Source organism: Oncorhynchus clarkii, chromosome 6 (assembly GCF_045791955.1).
Source record: "Oncorhynchus clarkii lewisi isolate Uvic-CL-2024 chromosome 6, UVic_Ocla_1.0, whole genome shotgun sequence".
NCBI lineage: Eukaryota > Metazoa > Chordata > Actinopteri > Salmoniformes > Salmonidae > Oncorhynchus > Oncorhynchus clarkii.
Window position 1 is genome coordinate 71646849 of NC_092152.1, and position 18692 is coordinate 71665540.

Sequence of the window (18692 nt, forward strand, 5' to 3'; positions counted from 1 at the left end):
GGGTAGACTGACATTACCGGGAGGGAGAGAGTCTTTCTCTGCACTGTGAGTGCAGTACTTACTTCATCTGGTTTTATAGAACGAACACTCCAACACAGGGCAGGCCCTGTTCCCCAGTGTACCTGTTCACCTGTCGCTGGCTCTAACTCATGTTGGGACATTCATTATTTTCATTTTTCCATATGTTCTATACATGCGGGGCCAAGGGCCATCTTTCATCCCCTCTGCCTAGAAACCTGGAACACCAATTCCACAAAAAAAATACATTTTATTTAAGGTCATTTCCACCAGTCTCCCAGGTTATTGACTTTTCTCCAGCCGCAGCACATTTTACAGAAATACTTTTCAGATTACAGGAAAGAAAAAAGGAAATGACATGCTTCTCTATTCCTTTTCTAATGTACTTTCTATACTTGCACTTTGTTGAAAAGCTCCGTAGACAGAAAGTGTTATTTATTTAGTTTTCAGTCTACCTCTGCACCTCTGGCCAGATCGATAGAGTGGTCCTAAGGACATATAGCGGAGGGGAACGGGCCCTGCTGCACCAGATCAGGGCACACAGGGGGAGCAGACAGAGATCATAAGCAGACCTCAGCTAGAACGTGGGGGAAAAGTCGTTGCTCAAAGCAGGTTGATTTCATGCCCCAATGCTGCGGGAGTAATTGCACCCAGACCCGTTTTATTGCAAGTTGATTTTAAAGAGGGATGAATGGAGAAACATTCTGTAAAGTGTTTATTTTGGGGGCTGACCTTTATTAACCCGTTTTCCAGGCGGGTTCCCCTGAGGTGGGCTGGCCCGGTGCTAGATTAACCCTCGCAGGCCCAACACAGCCTGGCTGCACCCTATCACCGGCAGGCAGGAAGCAGAGGATCACAGTCAGATTGGGGTCTGCTTCAGCTCTCAGCATGTGTCTCATTCTGAAACTCCCCACACAATTCACTGCCTCTAAGAGACATTAACAATACACACACACACACAAAAACACTTACACAAACAAACAGACTTACACACACAAAAACACTTATACAAACAAACACACACACACACACACACACACACACACACACACACACACACACACACACACACACACACACACACACACACACACACACACACAGCGAGAGCACATATTTATCCTCTTGCTGTAGAGAGTCAGAACAGGACAGTCAGCTTCAGCGTGGACAGTGAAGGTTAATAATGTTAGACTGAAACAGTTTAGACAGTTTGAGGAGCCGTGTAGGATATGTGGGGGGCAGGGCATGGCTCTGGACGTTAAGATGAGATATCACAAACAGACAGCGGCTGAAAGCCGGTTGCTGTAAATTACCGGATCGCCTGGGCTTTTATCGTCTGTATAAATGATCCTCCAAAAGTATGAGATAGAGGCTGTATATCTGAGCTCATCTTCCCCTGTCAGTCAGGGTGGCAGGTTGTTTGTGTGAGGGTGTCCCTGTCTGTTTGTACATGTCTGTATAAAGCGTTATGGTTCCACCTCCCATCTCACCACACCACCGACACTACAGCGACCAGACTGAGGACATTTTGTTGATTCATTCCCATACCAGTCTGTATCTGTCACCATCGGTCATCCCACTCACCGTACACACGCCGTTCACACACCATACAGCCACACAGCCCTCTACAGGTGCTCAAATACATAATGTAACCTCAATTCCCGTCCTTTGGGAGGGGGGGGGGGGGGGGGGGGGGGGGGGGGGGGGACAATGCGCGTGCAGTAGGGTCCTTTGATGTTCCTATGTGAAATAGTGTTGGAGGGATTAGGAACAGACGCGGCCGGGCCAGGTATTGTGTGAGCACACGAGGGCCGTCAGAGCCGCAGAGCCCCCTGTCAGGACGTGTTAGGCCAGGCTGTGATCTGCTCTGTGCTCCCCTCTCCTCTCCCCCTGCCTGCCTGCCTCAGTGTGCTGCTCTGTGTCTGCAGCTCAGCTAGGCCTCTCTCTGATCTCAGCTTCTCTCTCTGTTCAGCAGGTCCAGGGTCACATGCCTCCGCTCATGATTCCCATTTTTCCACACGACCAGCGCACCCTGGCAGCAGCCGCCGCAGCCCAGCAGGGCTTTCTCTTCCCACCGGGAATCTCTTACAAGCCAGGTATGCTCCTCTCGTTCTCTCTCTCTGTTGTTTCTTCCTGTGTCTCTGTTTGTCCTGTTCTCTGTCTACTTCTCAATGTTATGTACATGCAGTTCTCCTCCTCACAGACACAGGTTAATTTTGACAGCATGGGTCATCTTCTGACATTGATGAAGGGCCTTTCCCAATATATTCTATCCCACATATTTATTATGGTTATATATTGCATACATTTACTTGCAATGTATTTTATGTCAGTAATGTTAATTTTCACTGCCCTAGTTATCATAGGATCCGTACAATACACATATTCCAGTCTCCACACGGCATCAAATAAAAGTGTAGTCAGTAAGGCCAAGGCAGATGACGTACAGTACTCTATGTCACCTTGTAAATGGAGCCAAGCCTTGGGGAGGGTTCTGTGTTCAACTCCAAGGCAGCATGCCTGTTCAACAATAGATATGAGTAAAGGAGCAGTGGAATGTAAACAGCTTTTCAACATGAAAGTGTCTTGACTTCTCTGGCTGTAATCACTATGCTGAGGGAACTGGCTGCTGCAGAAACACAGTACTCTACCTAGGTACTCACTGACCCCCTCACTCTCTCACTGTACTCATCAATCACTCAAAGGATTATGTACAGCTTAGATGTCAATTTAAACATACTGCATATTGTGGAATGTGATATTGTGGAATGTGAGCACCAGAAACAGGACCGTATTAATGTCCAGACATACTATTCTGAGATAGTATTCTGTATCCTTCTGTATCTCTTTATGGAGATGAGCTGACACATGTCACTCATCCAGAGACAGAGAGAGAGAGAGAGAGAGAAAGAGAGAGAGAGAGAGAGAGAGACAGACAGACAGACAGACAGACAGACAGACAGACAGACAGACAGACAGACAGACAGACAGACAGACAGACAGACAGACAGACAGACAGACAGACAGACAGACAGACAGACAGACAGACAGACAGTAGGAGAAAGAAGAGATGAGAAGAGTCAGGGTTAAGGTGTCAAATTGAGAGGAGGAAGAGGAGGGCCAGTGTCTCCCAGGCATACAGTAATTTGTCCTGTGGGGTTGAAGGGTGAAGGCCCCCTCCCGGAGGTGCCTCTGCTCCCCTTGCCTGTAGCAGCTTGCCTCCCTCTCCCTTTGTGTGACGAACGGAGAAAGAGAATGGCTCCACACGCAACACATTCCAAATCCCAAAACAAATTTGTGGGAAATTGCTACGACTTGTTGTTTGACTCCCTGCTCATTGTTGCTGATAATTAAAGATGTGCCACTCTGGGCTTCTATAATTAAATATTCAGGCAGATCCTTGACCTGGAGTGGACTCAGCCACACATCCTCTCTCCTTAGCTCTATGGCTGGGTATTCCAGTTGAATTCTTGCTGAACATTGACTATCGGATGGAAGTAAAGTAAAATTGCACATGCAACGGTTTTCTCATCTCCCCGACCGACCTGGGGGGAGGGAAAGTCCAGGCCTCTTTTTGTCTCTCCTGAATGCTCTCAGAAATACATTTGTTGTTAGCCTCGTGTCACAACATTGAGGTAACTCCAGGACTTGGAGGAAGTCAGAGGGGGTGGAGTAAGATTGGCTAGTCTAGTCAGCAGGTAAATAGCAGAACATTAAAAGGTGTGGTAGTGCAGCTAATACATTTACCATAAAGCCACAGGATGAAAAAAATAGTCAGCTATTTTGGAACTACAGAGGCATGACAGCTGGAACACAGCGCCTGAGGGGATTCTTTTGCCTGCCGATTTCTTTAATACATTTGACATGGAAAATGTTTTAGTACAAATACCAGAAGGTATTATGGACTCACGGCATGCATGGGTCGCCATGTGTACACACAAGCCCTGAATTATTCATGAGTTATTCATAAAGAAAAGGAAAAAAGGTCTGAAAATGACGACCAATGACTACCATGATCAACTGAAGTAGCTTAACGTCTCTACTATCCTCAACCCCCAACGCAAGATCCTACCTTATGACCCATCTGCTAGATCAGAGGATGCTGCTGTGTCCACCCTCCATGAAGACTAGGGAAGTGGCCAAGCGTTCGCTTCCACGCTAGGGCACACTAATCTGATGTCATCTTTATAAGACAGACCCTCCCAGGGACCACTGCTTATGACCTCGACCCCGCGGTGTTGCCACGACGACAGAACTATTGCCAGCGTCGTAGCATCGTGCCATCTCTCCGTCTGCACACTGTGCTCAATGGCCCTGACGTTGCATGGCAGAGCAGAGACACAGGTCATCCTTTAAACAAATAGACGCCAGCTCGCTCTGTTTGCATGGACACAGAGACATTCACTCTGATAGTAGTCTAATGGTCCTGCAGAATGACTCCATGGTCATTGGGTCCCTATGCTATGATGAGGACACACAGACATCCAGCTGGAATGACTGCTGCTACATTTCTGTTTCTGCCGCCGCACAATAACCGACTGGCTTGTCCCTCTTGTGACTGAATACAGTGGCTGCATTAGAGCTCCATGGAATTTGTGTCAGCCATTCATGCTCACACGTGTTAGGACTTCTATTGTTGTTCAGCACCAACTTTCTCACCGCCTTGTTTAGCTGGATAGAGACATTGTTAGCACTTCAAACAGAGAAAGTGAAAGAGGGCATAGAGTTAGTAATTGAGCAATCATTCCAGAGCCACTTGTTTTCAAAGAACTCTAGTATTCTGACAGAATATTTTACATTGCCCTTGGCATCAGGTGCCCAGTTGTGAAGAGCTCAGAGAGGCTTTTCCATTCTCCTGCATCAGGCCCTGCTCTATGGTCCTACCCACTCCTTTTCATTAGTGTTCAGCCCAGGCTCTCAGGCTGTGGTGTCCTCAAGCCCAGGCTCCAGGCAGCTGGAGGGCCCTGCACTAGATATGAGGGTGCTCACCGATTTAGAGGGTCAGGGCCCAATGCCGTTCAGTCCCACACAACTCCACTTAATTGGGCCCGTTTTTCAGCATGACACCTGGCTGAGAAAGGAATGCAGGATGAGATGAACCTCTCTCTCCACCATTACCATCACAGACCTTTAAACATCATTCAGCAGCTCCTGTCTGTCTCTGCTTTCTCTTTCTCTATAGCATTATGATGTTGAACAGCTAGCTGCTCGTTGGCCCCATCTGTCTTGTTGGACAGGGAATGTCTTTGATACTGGTCTTGTTGGTAGTACCGGCCATATCAGAGGTAAATTACTGGTTAATTCCTATGGAGGACCCTCTGTATGTAAGCTCTGACAGGACATAAATCACCCTTGAGTTTGGTTCACTGTGGATGAGAGATCCTGTTTGTATCACAGTGGTCACTGTGCTGCATCAGGGCTCCGGCAGCCGACTTGTCATGATGAAGGGAATCCATCCATCTAATCCCTCAGCAGTTCCAGGAGTGACAACAAACACCCGATCCATAGCGTGCCAGAGTTATGTCCCCAGCTCTGACACAGCCATGGCATCATCTGCCCCCCCCCCCCTGTTTAACCCTCCTAGAGATCCATCACCCAGGCCTGACCATGGGATCAGCCGTCCTCAAGACAGCAGCACACTTTAAAACCCTGATTCTCTTTCATTACTGACACCAGGCTGGCAGCACACCCAGTCTACTGGAGTCTGCATACCACCCTGGACCCTCTAGACCCCCCGAGACCCCCCTCCAGAGCCCCCAGTACAGTGCCGGGGGTGTCCTCTCTTGGCAGCTGACCCCTCCCTGGTTTCACATGACTTCCTCCCTGGTTTCACATTACTTGTCATTTAGCCCCCCCCGAAGTCACGCAGAACTCCCCCACTCCTCCTCCTCTGCACAGAGAGAGGGATGGCATACTCATGCAGGTAGGCCATGCGGGTAGTAACGACCCACACCGCACCCCTCCTATAAGACAATTTGAAATCACTTCACTGGCCGGATTTTATTTGTCCCTGCCTTAAATGGGGATTGAATTTCCTGGCTGTATCACAATGTGCTGTGCTGTACACGATTGCGAAGTGAGGGTGAAGGAAGAAAAAGGGGAAGGGGGATACCTAGTCAGTACAACTGAATGCATTCAACTGAAATGTGTCTTCCTCAAAAGTACAGACATGTACCCTCATGCCTGTGGCTTAATGGCTTCATATGAAGTGACAGGCGGAAGTGGGGTCTGAACTAGGGCCAATTCCCCCTCAGTACGCATGCTTCAGTCAACCCCCCTCCACTCCCCTCCCCTCTCCGCTCCCCTCCCCTCTCCGCTCCCCTCACGCCAGTAGGCTACACTACTGGCCTGGCCCGTCTCACTGGGGTTGTTCTGTCTGTCTGTCTGTCTGTCTGTCTGTCTGTCTGTCTGTCTGTCTGTCTGTCTGTCTGTCTGAACACACTGGGCTGAGTGTAAAGGCTTCTGGTACTGAGTGACACACTCAACGCTCCCACAACATCAATCATATAGACTCCACCTACTTCATACCTGTCTTTCAAAGGCACTGTAAATCAATCAAATAAAAATGATATAAAAAGAGTCGTTCATACTGTTTAGATTGTTGTGATACCAAGATAAGAATGTTATTTGTTAACCGTGTTATTGTAACAACACACTTGTTCAAACTAGTTTCTTAAATCACTGTTCCCTCTTGTCTGCCAAAACTCTCACTGCCAAACAAACAATGTTGTGTCAAACAATAGCAGGGCATGCCTACAAATGCCTGAGAGAACACGCCACTTCCTCTGTGTAATCACTTATAATCACCCAGATATTTAACACACACACACACACCTTTCATAGTGCCTGTTGGTTTCCAGCGTGGAGATGGAGAGCAGGGAGTGGGAGTTTGAGGAGGGGGGTGGTGGGGAGGGGGTTAGTGAGGAGGGGGGTGGTGAGGAGGTGGTTAGTGAGGAGGGGGGTGGTGAGGAGGGATTCGTTCCTGAGTAATGCTGCTCCAGTCGGCCCAGCTGAGCCTTTTGTTGGTGCAGATGTTTGGGCCGGTAGCCAAGGGCCCAGAGGAGGAGAGGAGAGGGAGAAGAGGTCCCAGGGACTGTGTTGGCACATGCCTGGCCGCTGTGGGCCCGGCTCCCTTAGCTCATTGTCTCAACCTGTGCACATTGTTCTCTCCCCCCGACAGGTGACAACTACCCGGTGCAGTTCATTCCATCCACAATGGCAGCTGCGGCAGCGTCAGGACTCAGCCCCCTCCAGCTTCAGGTATGTGCTACCACAAAGAATGCTGCTCAGGACGCCTGCCAAGCCCAGGGCAGAAAAACGGCTAAGCAGCTGTATGCTAAGTAGTGAGCTGCACACTAAATAATCCTGGAGGCCCTAGCTCCTACAAGCTTATCACCTTACACATGCAGTTTACCCTGTTTTATAGAGGATTTAACCCCATAGCTCCACCAGAGATGGGAGTTAGGATGATAATAGTTATTAGAGGGAATTCAAATCACTCCAGTTACCTTAATCACCTCCTGTAGAATCTATCAGACAGAGACTGTTTACTGTATTAGGAAAGTTAAATACAGACCTCTGATGTTCCTGCATTACACTGTATGACCTAAAGCAGTATGTGTTGTGTGCAGACAGAGGGGTGTGCAGTCTAAATGTAATCGGGAGACCGGGAGCGGGAGAGAGCCTGAGAGAGAGCATGAGAGAGAGCGGGAGAGAGCATGAGAGAGAGCGGGAGAGAGAGCATGAGAGAGAGCATGAGAGAGAGCGGGAGAGCGAGCATGAGAGCATGAGAGAGAGCATGAGAGAGAGCGGGAGAGAGAGCATGAGAGAGAGCGGGAGAGAGCATGAGAGAGAGCATGAGAGAGAGCGGGAGAGAGAGCATGAGAGAGAGCATGAGAGAGAGCGGGAGAGAGCATGAGAGAGAGCGGGAGAGAGAGCATGAGAGAGAGCATGAGAGAGAGCGGGAGAGAGCGCATGAGAGAGAGCATGAGAGAGAGCGGGAGAGAGCATGAGAGAGAGCGGGAGAGAGAGCATGAGAGAGAGCATAAGAGAGAGCGGGAGAGAGCATGAGAGAGAGCGGGAGAGAGAGCATGAGAGAGAGCATGAGAGAGAGCGGGAGAGAGAGCATGAGAGCATGAGAGAGAGCAGGAGAGAGCATGAGTGAGAGCATGAGAGAGAGCATGAGAGAGAGCATGAGAGAGAGCGGGAGAGAGAGCGGGAGAAAGCATGAGAGAGAGCATGAGAGAGAGCATGAGAGAGAGAGCGGGAGAGAGCATGAGAGAGAGGATGAGAGAGAGCATGAGAGAGAGCGGGAGAGAGCATGAGAGAGAGCATGAGAAAGAGCATGAGAGAGAGAGAGAGAGAGAGAGAGAGAGAGATTCCTGAACAGAAGGAGAGAATGCTGGGATAGGCTCCAAAGCCCTGCAGGGGCGTTCACATGAAGCTGTTAGAGCTGAACTGGGGTCAGGGGCTAACCCCAGGCTATACTGTTTAATAAAGATAATTATCTGGGTTCCATCTTCATAGTCATTACCGTTATAATTATCAGCACTATTACCATCCAGCTCCTCTCCAGGCCCGAGCATGCAATTCTATCCAAATTGACAATATGTATTCCCCAGGTTACTTTCTCTGAGTTTTATTTACATAACCACTACACAGAATGGCTATGGGAAGCAGCGAAACCCTCTGTACAATTACACTAATGCTATTACTCCTGCCTGCTTGCTTAAGAAATTATCAAAGCGCCCTTTGCAGTTCTGTGAAGTATGAAGATTGAGGATATCTTTTGAAACTGTAATCATAAATATTTAAGGCTATCTGAAACTACTTGAATAAGGATCGTCAGTAGACTTTAATGTTCTGCCTTTGAAACAAAGGAGAAAGGAGAGCGAAAGAAAGAAAAACAACTCTCCAAGTGCTTGCTTTTTGTGGCCCCTGTTTTTTCAACAAAAGTGATAAGCTGTTGATAGCAATTAAACATTAAGCTCTCTGATAGCCAGGATTCTGATTGCCAGGATTCTGATTGCCAGGATTCTGATAGCCAGGATTCTGATAGCCAGGATTCTGATAGCCAGGATTCTGATAGCCAGGATTCTGATAGCCAGGATTCTGATAGTCAGGATTCTGATAGCCAGGATTCTGGTAGCCAGGATTCTGATAGCCAGGATTCTGATAGCCAGGATTCTGATAGCCAGGATTCTGGTAGCCAGGATTCTGATAGCCAGGATTCTGATAGCCAGGATTCTGATAGCCAGGATTCTGGTAGCCAGGATTCTGATAGCCAGGATTCTGATAGCCAGGATTCTGATAGCCAGGATTCTGATAGCCAGGATTCTGATAGTCAGGATTCTGATAGCCAGGATTCTGGTAGCCAGGATTCTGATAGCCAGGATTCTGATAGCCAGGATTCTGATAGCCAGGATTCTGGTAGCCAGGATTCTGATAGCCAGGATTCTGATAGCCAGGATTCTGATAGCCAGGATTCTGGTAGCCAGGATTCTGATAGCCAGGATTCTGGTAGCCAGGATTCTGATAGCCAGGATTCTGATAGCCAGGATTCTGATAGCCAGGATTCTGATAGCCAGGATTCTGATAGCCAGGATTCTGATAGCCAGGATTCTGATAGCCAGGATTCTGATAGTCAGGATTCTGATAGCCAGGATTCTGGTAGCCAGGATTCTGATAGCCAGGATTCTGATAGCCAGGATTCTGATAGCCAGGATTCTGGTAGCCAGGATTCTGATAGCCAGGATTCTGATAGCCAGGATTCTGATAGCCAGGATTCTGGTAGCCAGGATTCTGATAGCCAGGATTCTGATTGCCAGGATTCTGATAGCCAGGATTCTGGTAGCCAGGATTCTGATAGCCAGGATTCTGATAGCCAGGACTGAAACAAAACAAAACCAGAGGGAGACAGGACCAGGAGGAGGGAGGAGGGGAAGGCTGAGAGGAAAGTGTCTTGTAACTTTTTCTTCTTGCTGATACATGAGCACAATTTGTCCTTCAGAGCTTATCGCTCTCAGCATTAATGAGCCTTGGCAAGTTCTAACAATGCTTGCAGTTGGAGCTGGAGAGCCCTGCTTTATCACGCAGCGAGCCATGCAGCCATGGGAAGAACAATCAGGAACGTGGAAGGTGTGGGATGAGTCTGCTCATGTTCTTCTTGTGTGTGTGTCTGTGAGTATGTGTGTGTGTGTGTGTGTGTTACTCTCTGTGTGCATATCATAGAGAAAGCTTGAGGTTAGCACAGTCTTGCCCCACTGAGTGTCTATTTCTAGTTGTGTTCTTGGTCAGATGGGCTAGCCACATATCTGAAGGTTAGGCTGGGGTGAGGAGGGGGCTTCAGCCATTAATTCTGATAACGTATTTAACCCTGGGAATGGGCGAAAACAGAGCCTCCAAGACCATGACTTGGCTGACCTTTAGAGAACTCAGTAAACAAAAAGAGGTGCATTCGTATTAATTGAAGCCTGTCCGCCTGTGGTATATTCTGGCTGCCGGCTGCTATTTACCCTGCATAGAGTCCCCCTTAAAACAGCAAGGCAAGTCAAACATGCCCTTTTCTCTAGTGCTGGGATCAACAAGCTAACCATGTGACTCCTATCACTTCTTCTACAAAGCGCTGGGGGACAGGATGATTAAAACAGAATATGAAGGCAGAGATGAAAGTCATTAAGTTAAGTTCACTCTCTCCTCTCATAGTGATAATAGTGTTAGCTTCCGCCGCCCATCTCCCTCAAGTCTACCAGTGAAACAGAGGGAGACGCCAAGAGAGAACACAGCAGGAGCTCTGTGTGTGTCACACAAGTCACATCAGGACCAAAGAAGCAGACAATATGTTATTTTAGTCAACAAGAACAACAGTGCTACAAAGAGGAGATGTGTCATTTGTGGTGAGAGGATATGAAGAGACTCTTTGTCCGGCAGTTGTCTGGCTTACACTGTGGCTCCTTGTCAGTGAGAGGACAACTACTGTCATTTGAGCAGTGCATTTACCTGTAAGTACAGGAAGCATCACATTATGATGTTAGTTTCTACTGGGAAATGATGTTTAATCAATGTGGAAAACTGATTGGATTTGAAAGAAGTCATGAGGTCATTTGGTATTTTTTTCAACCAACTTTTAACCTAAATGTGACATTTTTTGTTGATTTCACACTGAATTCACATTAGTAGACAACTCAACCAAATGTAAATCAAAACTAGACGTTCAACTGATGACTGTGCCCAGTGGGTTATCATGTTTTTTCCAGCAGTGTATTTCTGATGTCTCTCCTAGTCTGTGTAGGCTCTTATTCTACATGCTAATCTTTTAACAAAGCATCTGTGCTGCTAATTGCCGAGGAGATCCTGTGGAGGATCAGTCAGACAGAAGTGTGTGTGTTCTGGGTGTGATCATCAGTAATGACCATATCACTAAGTTTGGTTTTCACACATCACCAGACAGGAAGCACTGAGACTCTGCAAACCCCCCTCACCTGCAACCCCTTCAACTTCCTGGGCTGAGGACCCTCCCCCTGCATGGCATTGGCTCAGCATGCCTTTCTAATTAAAATATCTCTCCCTGTCAGCAGCCTGGCAAGGTATAATTTTCACCAATTTACTCAGTTTAGATTGTGAAATATATGAACCTTAAAAAAGTATCTTATTGGAGGAATTAATTCCCACAATGCAGCAGCGGTAATGTGCTCAGCCATCCAGTCAGGGATGCTAGCCGCTCTGTCAGTCTTAATGTTGGCCACGCACCCGCTCACAATCTCCACTGTCATAACAGTCTGGGCCCTGCGTGGAGGATCCTCTCAATCCCCCTCCTCTCTGCCCTTTCTCTCCAGGCATAAAAAACCATGGTAACAAAGGTTTAGGGCTGATGGATGTAAATTAATCTTGGTCGGTGCGTTTGAGTGTTGGAGAGTGTAATTTGCTTGTCAATACAGGGTGGGATGGCGTGGCCATGGTGGCTGGCAGGGAGAGGCTGTCGCCAGGCATTTTCAGTACACAGGGCAATTTCACTCAGTGCTTCCCTGACAGATTGGCCCTCGTCTACGAGTCACAGGAGAGAAGGTGTAAACTATCCCTCCGACCGAGTGCCCCTCTTCATTAGGGTCCACTCAGGCCTGGGATGAGCTCAGGACAAGCAGGAAACAATGGCTCCATCCTGGACTGTCCTGGCCTGATTACAACTGACACATCTCACCTAACAGGGGAATTTGTGCTCAGATTGTACCCCCGATGTGTCCCGCCACCCACTATATTCAATTGAGTGGACAAAACAAGAGAAGAATTTCCTTAAATTTCACAAATTAATTTTCTATTTGGAGTTGCACTTAATTTGTTGTCTGTACGCTATCCCCTCTCCCAGAAATTGCCCTCTGAAAAACAATTTCCTTAAAGCTGATTTTGGCCTGATACATTGTTGGGCCCTTTTACCAGGGTGATAAACAGGAGGGAACTTTAGACAGGACTGTTTTTTATCATTGGAGCCAGACTTTGGGGTTTAAGCAGTTTTAGAGAAATCATCATTGGATAAAGCGGAACATCTGTGTCCTCTCTATAGAGGATCAGAGAGAGCAGCAAATAGGAGCCTCCGCTTTCACTCTGTCAAATCTCACATTTTCTCCCTATCTCTCTCTGCCCCTCAGTCTCGCTCTACCCCTTTCTCTCATCTATATCTCCCTGCTTTCTCCTCCATCTCCTACTTTGTATATTACCCTCTTTCTTTCTCTCATGTCTTTTCTTATGCTCTTTCTGTGTGTCACTCCTGCTCCTTTTCTTCCCCAAATTACACAGGCCGCCACATCCTTAAGCTTTAAAATATTGGATGTTAAATTGCTTGAGTGGTGACTTTACACTGCAATTACCATCCATCACAGTGGAAATGGTATCACTCAGGCCCCATGCTAAACCTGCTCCAGCCTCGCTGTCATAAATACATGAAAAGCAGCAGCCCATGTGCTACAATGACAACCAGACCAGATCTGAGCAGAGAGAGATGCGTGTGGAGGGCACTCAGTGGCTGAGACGGCTGGAGTGACAGGGAGGACTCAGAGTCTCAAAGACTCCCAGACAGAGAGGGAGAGCAGGAAACCTGGTATTATCTTTTGTTTGGAGGCAAATGCATGTGTACTCCGGATGTGTGGAGAGACTGGGGCCTCTGCCATCACCAACAACAAGTGAAGCACTTTTCACTTTGAGTTTAAAGAGAGAAGAACTGAGACAGACAGACAGAGAGAGAGAGAGTGAGAGAGAGAGAGAGAGAGAGAGAGAGAGAGAGAGAGAGAGAGAGAGAGAGAGAGAGAGAGAGAGAGAGTGTGTGTGTGTGTGTGTGAGAGAGAGAGAGAGAGAGAGAGAGAGAGAGAGAGAGAGAGAGAGAGAGAGAAAGAGAGCAGCTGGTTCTCTGTTTGTGAGGAGAGCAAAAGAGAGTGTGGTCTTTGAAGGTAACCCAGAGCAGTGCAGCAGTGCTAGCTGTGTGTGGAGAGGAGGAGAGCTAATGGGAAGGCTAGGTGAGCAGCTGGATAGACTATTTAGTGAACAGAGGGACAGATGGACAGAGTGTGGATAATGCAGTGAGAGGCGCTGAATGTGAGGGCTGGCTCAGGGGCCTGACTGATGACTAGGAGCTTTGGGCCTGAAGAACCCACACAGTGCTAGGCTAGGATAGTTAGATCCAAGATGAGAAGGATTGTGTTGTTGAGAGTGTGTGCATTTGTGTGTGTGTATTAGAGTGAGGCAGGCTGGAAAGAGAGAGAAAGAGAGAAAGAGGAGGGGTAGAGCAGGGGAGCAGGTTGGGTGCCAGCAGATGAGACAGATGTTGGGCCATACTGGAAAGCATCGGCACAGTGCACCAGGACGCCTGGCTCCACTCTTTGACATCTGGGCCTGGCCTGGGTCAGCCTGCCTGGTCGCCCTGGGCAATGAGCCTGTACAAGCCTTGTGGCAAACGGGGCTGGCGCTGCGCTGCCTTTTAAACGGCAGGGTGCACCGGAGCACAATTAATGCCCTCATGTCCACCCCACTGCTCAGCAGAGGCAAGGCAGAGGTGACTGAGAGAGAGAGAGAGAGAGAGAGAGAGAGAGAGAGAGAGAGAGAGAGAGAGAGAGAGAGAGAGAGAGAGAGAGAGAGAGAGAGAGAGAGAGAGAGAGAGAGAGAGAGAGAGAGAGAGAGAGAGAGAGAGAGAGAGAGAGAGAGAGAGAGGGAGAGAGAGAGAGAGAGAGAATGACAGAGAGAGAGAGAGAACACCCACTGCCTCAAACAGCGGACAGACATCACACACACAATGTCGTGATGTATAGAATAGCTGTGTCTTCTTTCAGTCATTTATACTCTGCAGAGATGTATTTCAGTGTGTCTGTTGCATCAGAGTGAGTTGAATCTGAGGCCTCAGTTGTAAGTGTGTAATGCACCATAATGGCTGGGAGCAGGAAGGCTTTCCAAATCTGCCACTGTATTTTACAGCATCTGTCACTGAGCTTTGGCCTTGCCCTTCTCTTTAAGAACAAACAAGATTCTACAGCTTGTTTTTCTGAGAAATGTTTTTTTCCCTCCCTGTTTTTCCCCCAAAGCCCAATCCATATCCCCCTCGCTCTCCCTCCTCTGCCCCAAGTTCACAAATTGCAGAACCTACGTACTGAACCTACTCTGCCTGTTATCAGTGCTCCTCTCTAGTTGTTGCTTTTCCTTTTCGTTTAACACCAAATTAAAAGTGTGGAAACTTAACGAATACCAGGCTGAAACAACACAAATCTAATTAATTGGGATTGACAATCATTATTTTGTTCCGAATGGTTTGGTTTATCCAAGACGCAAAATAATGAGTTTTCCTTATACATAAAAAAGGGTAATTGATCTATTGCCTTTTATATATATGCCCTATACTATATCTAAATAGTCTCTGTTGAGTCTAATATGCTGGGCGCATGGTCTGGACATGTGCTGAGATGTCCTACATCAGTGGAGTGTGTAATCTCAGTATAATGTTGTCGCAGGCAGAAAAGTGAACCTCCTCGTTTAACCTCTGCCGCCTCCAGAGGGCTTGTTTTTAATTACTAGAGGCTAACAAGCTGACCTTGAGCCTGGCTCGCTCATTTGGAATCCATGCTCGCTGAGATGCGCTCTGCTCTTCTGGGAGAGACGGGGGAGGGAGGGAGGGAAGGAGGGAGAGAAGGAGGGAGAGAAGGAGGGAGGGACGGGGTCGCAGGAAGGGTGTGTGTGTGTGTTTGTGTGTATGTGTGTTTTAACTGTTTTCTGTGAGGAAGGGGATACTGTAGGAGTCAACACAGAGGCTTTGTTCAGTTTTCGTTCATGTTTCTGTGTTCTGGCAGAAATAGCATCCTCCCCAGGAGAACCCAGGCAGCAGGACCTCTGTGCCTGCCTGCCTGCCCAGCAGAGCCATGGGGGAGGGGTGAGGGCTGAGGGAGCTTAATGTCAAACATCCAGAAAAACAGGAAACTTTACCAGCCCCAACGATTTATAGTATAGCACTGAAACCATAACATGACATTTATCATAGACATAACTTGTTGTGTTAAAAGTAGTCATTATTCACCCCCATTGCTCTCTCTTTTCCTCTCTCTCTCTCTTTTCCTCTCTCACTCTTTACCTCTCTCTCTTTTCCCCTCTCACTCTCACACTATCTCTCTCAATTCAATTCAATTCAATTCAAGGGGCTTTATTGGCATGGGAAACATGTGTTAACATTACCAAAGCAAGTGAGGTAGATAATATATAAAGTGAATATATAAAGTGAAATAAACAATAAAAATGAACGTTAAACATTACACATACAGAAGTTTCAAAACAATAAAGACAATCCAAATGTCATATTATATATATATACAGTGTTTTAACAATGTACAAATGGTTAAAGGACACAAGATAAAATAAATAAGCATAAATATGGGTTGTATTTACAATGGTGTGTGTTCTTCACTGGTTGCCCTTTTCTCGTGGCAACAGGTCACAAATCTTGCTGCTGTGATGGCACTCTGTGGAATTTCACCCAGTAGATATGGGAGTTTTTCAAAATTGGATTTGTTTTCGAATTCTTTGTGGATCTGTGTAATCTGAGGGAAATATGTCTCTCTAATATGGTCATACATTGGGCAGGAGGTTAGGAAGTGCAGCTCAGTTTCCACCTCATTTCGTGGGCAGTGAGCACATAGCCTGTCTTCTCTTGAGAGCCACGTCTGCCTACGGCGGCCTTTCTCAATAGCAAGGCTATGCTCACTGAGTCTGTACATAGTCAAAGCTCTCTCTCTCTCTCTCTCTCTCTCTCTCTCTCTCTCTCTCTCTCTCTATCTATCTATCTATCTATCTATCTATCTATCTATCTATCTATCTATCTATCTATCTATCTATCTATCTATCTATCTATCTCAATTCAATTCAATTCAAGGGCTTTATTGGCATGGGAAACATGTGTTAACATTGCCAAAGGAAGTGAGGTAGATAATATATAAAGTTAATATATAAAGTGAAATAAACAATAAAAATTAACAGTAAACATTACACATACAGAAGTTTCAAAACAATAAAGACATTACAAATGTCATATTATATATATATTATATATATATATACATTGTTTTAACAATGTACATTGTCTCTCTCTCTGTCTGTCTGTATGTCTGTCTCTGTCTCTGTCTCTGTCTCTGTCTCTGTCTCTCTCTCTCTGTCTCTCTCTATCTCTGTCTCTTGCTTTCTGTCTCTGTCTCTGTCTCTGTCTCTGTCTCTGTCTCTGTCTCTGTCTCTGTCTCTCTCTCTCTCTCTCTCTCTCTCTCTCTCTCTCTCTCTCTGTCTCTCTCTATCTCTGTCTCTTGCTTTCTGTCTCTGTCTCTGTCTCTGTCTCTGTCTCTGTCTCTGTCTCTGTCTCTCTCTCTCTCTCTCTCTCTCTCTCTCTCTCTCTCTCTCTCTCTCTCTCTCTCTCTCTCTCTCTCCCTCTCTCTCCCTCTCTCTCTCTCTCGCTCTCTCTCTCTCTCTCTCTCTCCCTCTCTCTCTCTCTCTCTCTCTCTCTCTCCCTCTCTCTCTCTCTCTCCCTCTCTCCCTCTCTCTCTCTCTCTCTCTCGCTCTCTCACATACACTCACTCAACACAAACACTGGCATAGTCCTACCCTCAATAGCCGTTTCCATTTTAATTGGTAAGGACAGTGAAGTCAAGCGTTTTAGTGCTTGGGAGTAGTTTGTTTTTGTGGCAATAGGAGAGTGCAGGGTGAAACCACTACTGCTGATGATGAGAGCAGAGAGCAGAGACCACTCAGGACTCCACCTGCTGCATGCTGGCCATAGTGGACCTGGGGCACCAAGCCAGCTCTTCCCAGTCCCCAGCCTCTGCCCCTTCCCCAGCCCATGATCACTGTCTTACCATTGACTTTCAGTGTGACCCTCATTACCAACAGGCACCTTCTGCCGTGGCAGCCCTGCAAGATGGAGGGGGGCGTGGGGCATGGGGAAGGGAGTAAGTGTGGGCATGGGGAAGGCAGATGTGTGGTGCATGGGGAAGGCAGATGTCCTTCAGTTAGGGGACTGGAACATGTGTCCTGGCCAGAGACAGTGTTAGTCAGTCAGTCAGGTCAACCAGAGGCTGTCTCCTGTCTCCCCCTCTCCCTCTCTCTCCCTCAAACTCACACCCCTCTGTTTCACCTAGTACACGGCTAGTTAACACGTACCTTTTTACACAACTAGGCTGAAATGCACCGGAGACGTGGCAGCCCTCCTCTGCCCTACCTCCTCTCTGTCCTTGAGCGGTGCATGGTTTAGTTAGTGGTGGACTGTGTGTCGTGTCACACCTCCCTCCTGCATGTCTTCCTGCTCTCCTGATTGTGTTTATTGTTTCTTACCTCCTGGAGTCTGCCTGTGCTGGGTAGTGCTGCAGCTCCTCACCCCATGGCTACGTCCTGCTAATCAGGCCTCACAAAAGCCAGGCTGACTGCCTCTAATTTGAAGCAAAACCCAATTATGCTCTTTTTCCGGAACAATAAAGTTCTTCCCACTCAAGGTCAGGGGCTTTGCCCATCTACAGCTCTGTTAATAAACATCTGTCCAACAGACTTGGCTTCCGCTCCGCTCCTATACAGACTGGAGCCTCACGTGTAGCCTAGAGACATAGTCAGGCAGCTCAACGAGGACCATGCTCAACTCCTCTGCAAACAACTATGTCACCCTAACCCAAAATGCTCAAACTAACTCAACTATGTCACCATAACCCAAAAGGCTCAAACTAACTCAACGATGTCACCCTAACACAAAATGCTCAAACTAACTCAACGTTGTATTAGTGAGATGGATTTGGGGTGAGGGGTAGAGTTGTGTCCATTTCTGTGGCCCCTTGAAGACAAAAGGCTGTTTGTGTGTGAGGTGGGGGCAGCGCTATCATTGTGGGAACATAATCAGTCTGTCATTTCCGTTGCCCATGTGCTGTTGTTCGCCTCGGGTCCCCCAGAAGAATGAACCTTTTGTGTGCCGTGTATGTGGCGACGATAAAGTTTGGTCCAGGAGAGTATACATGTTTATATCTGGAGATATGTGAGCAGGACACAAAGTGCTTTGTTTGGCTTTAGTCTGCGTCTGCACTATGGAGGGTGGGGCACACAGGCCACCAGGGCTGTGCCACATTTTCCATCCACACAAGTGGAGTCTGTATGCGGCCTTGGCAAACCAGGAAATGAGACGGGGCATG

The 18692-nt window shown here is 47.5% G+C and overlaps 1 protein-coding gene across 32 annotated transcripts in view; it reads left to right on the plus strand.

The window, feature by feature from the left end:
• Window positions 1-18692, plus strand: part of LOC139411565 (transcription factor SOX-6-like) — a 186495-nt gene that overhangs the window by 131292 nt on the left and 36511 nt on the right. For 16 of the 32 annotated variants that reach the window (XM_071158096.1, XM_071158092.1, XM_071158086.1 and 13 more), the window contains 2 exons: window positions 1994-2114; window positions 7199-7278. In XM_071158096.1, coding sequence (XP_071014197.1) covers window positions 1994-2114; window positions 7199-7278 — 201 coding nt within the window. Of the gene's footprint in view, window positions 1-1990; window positions 2115-7198; window positions 7279-18692 lie in introns of all 32 variants that reach the window. The other 16 variants (XM_071158093.1, XM_071158070.1, XM_071158075.1 and 13 more) reach the window with 1 other exon arrangement.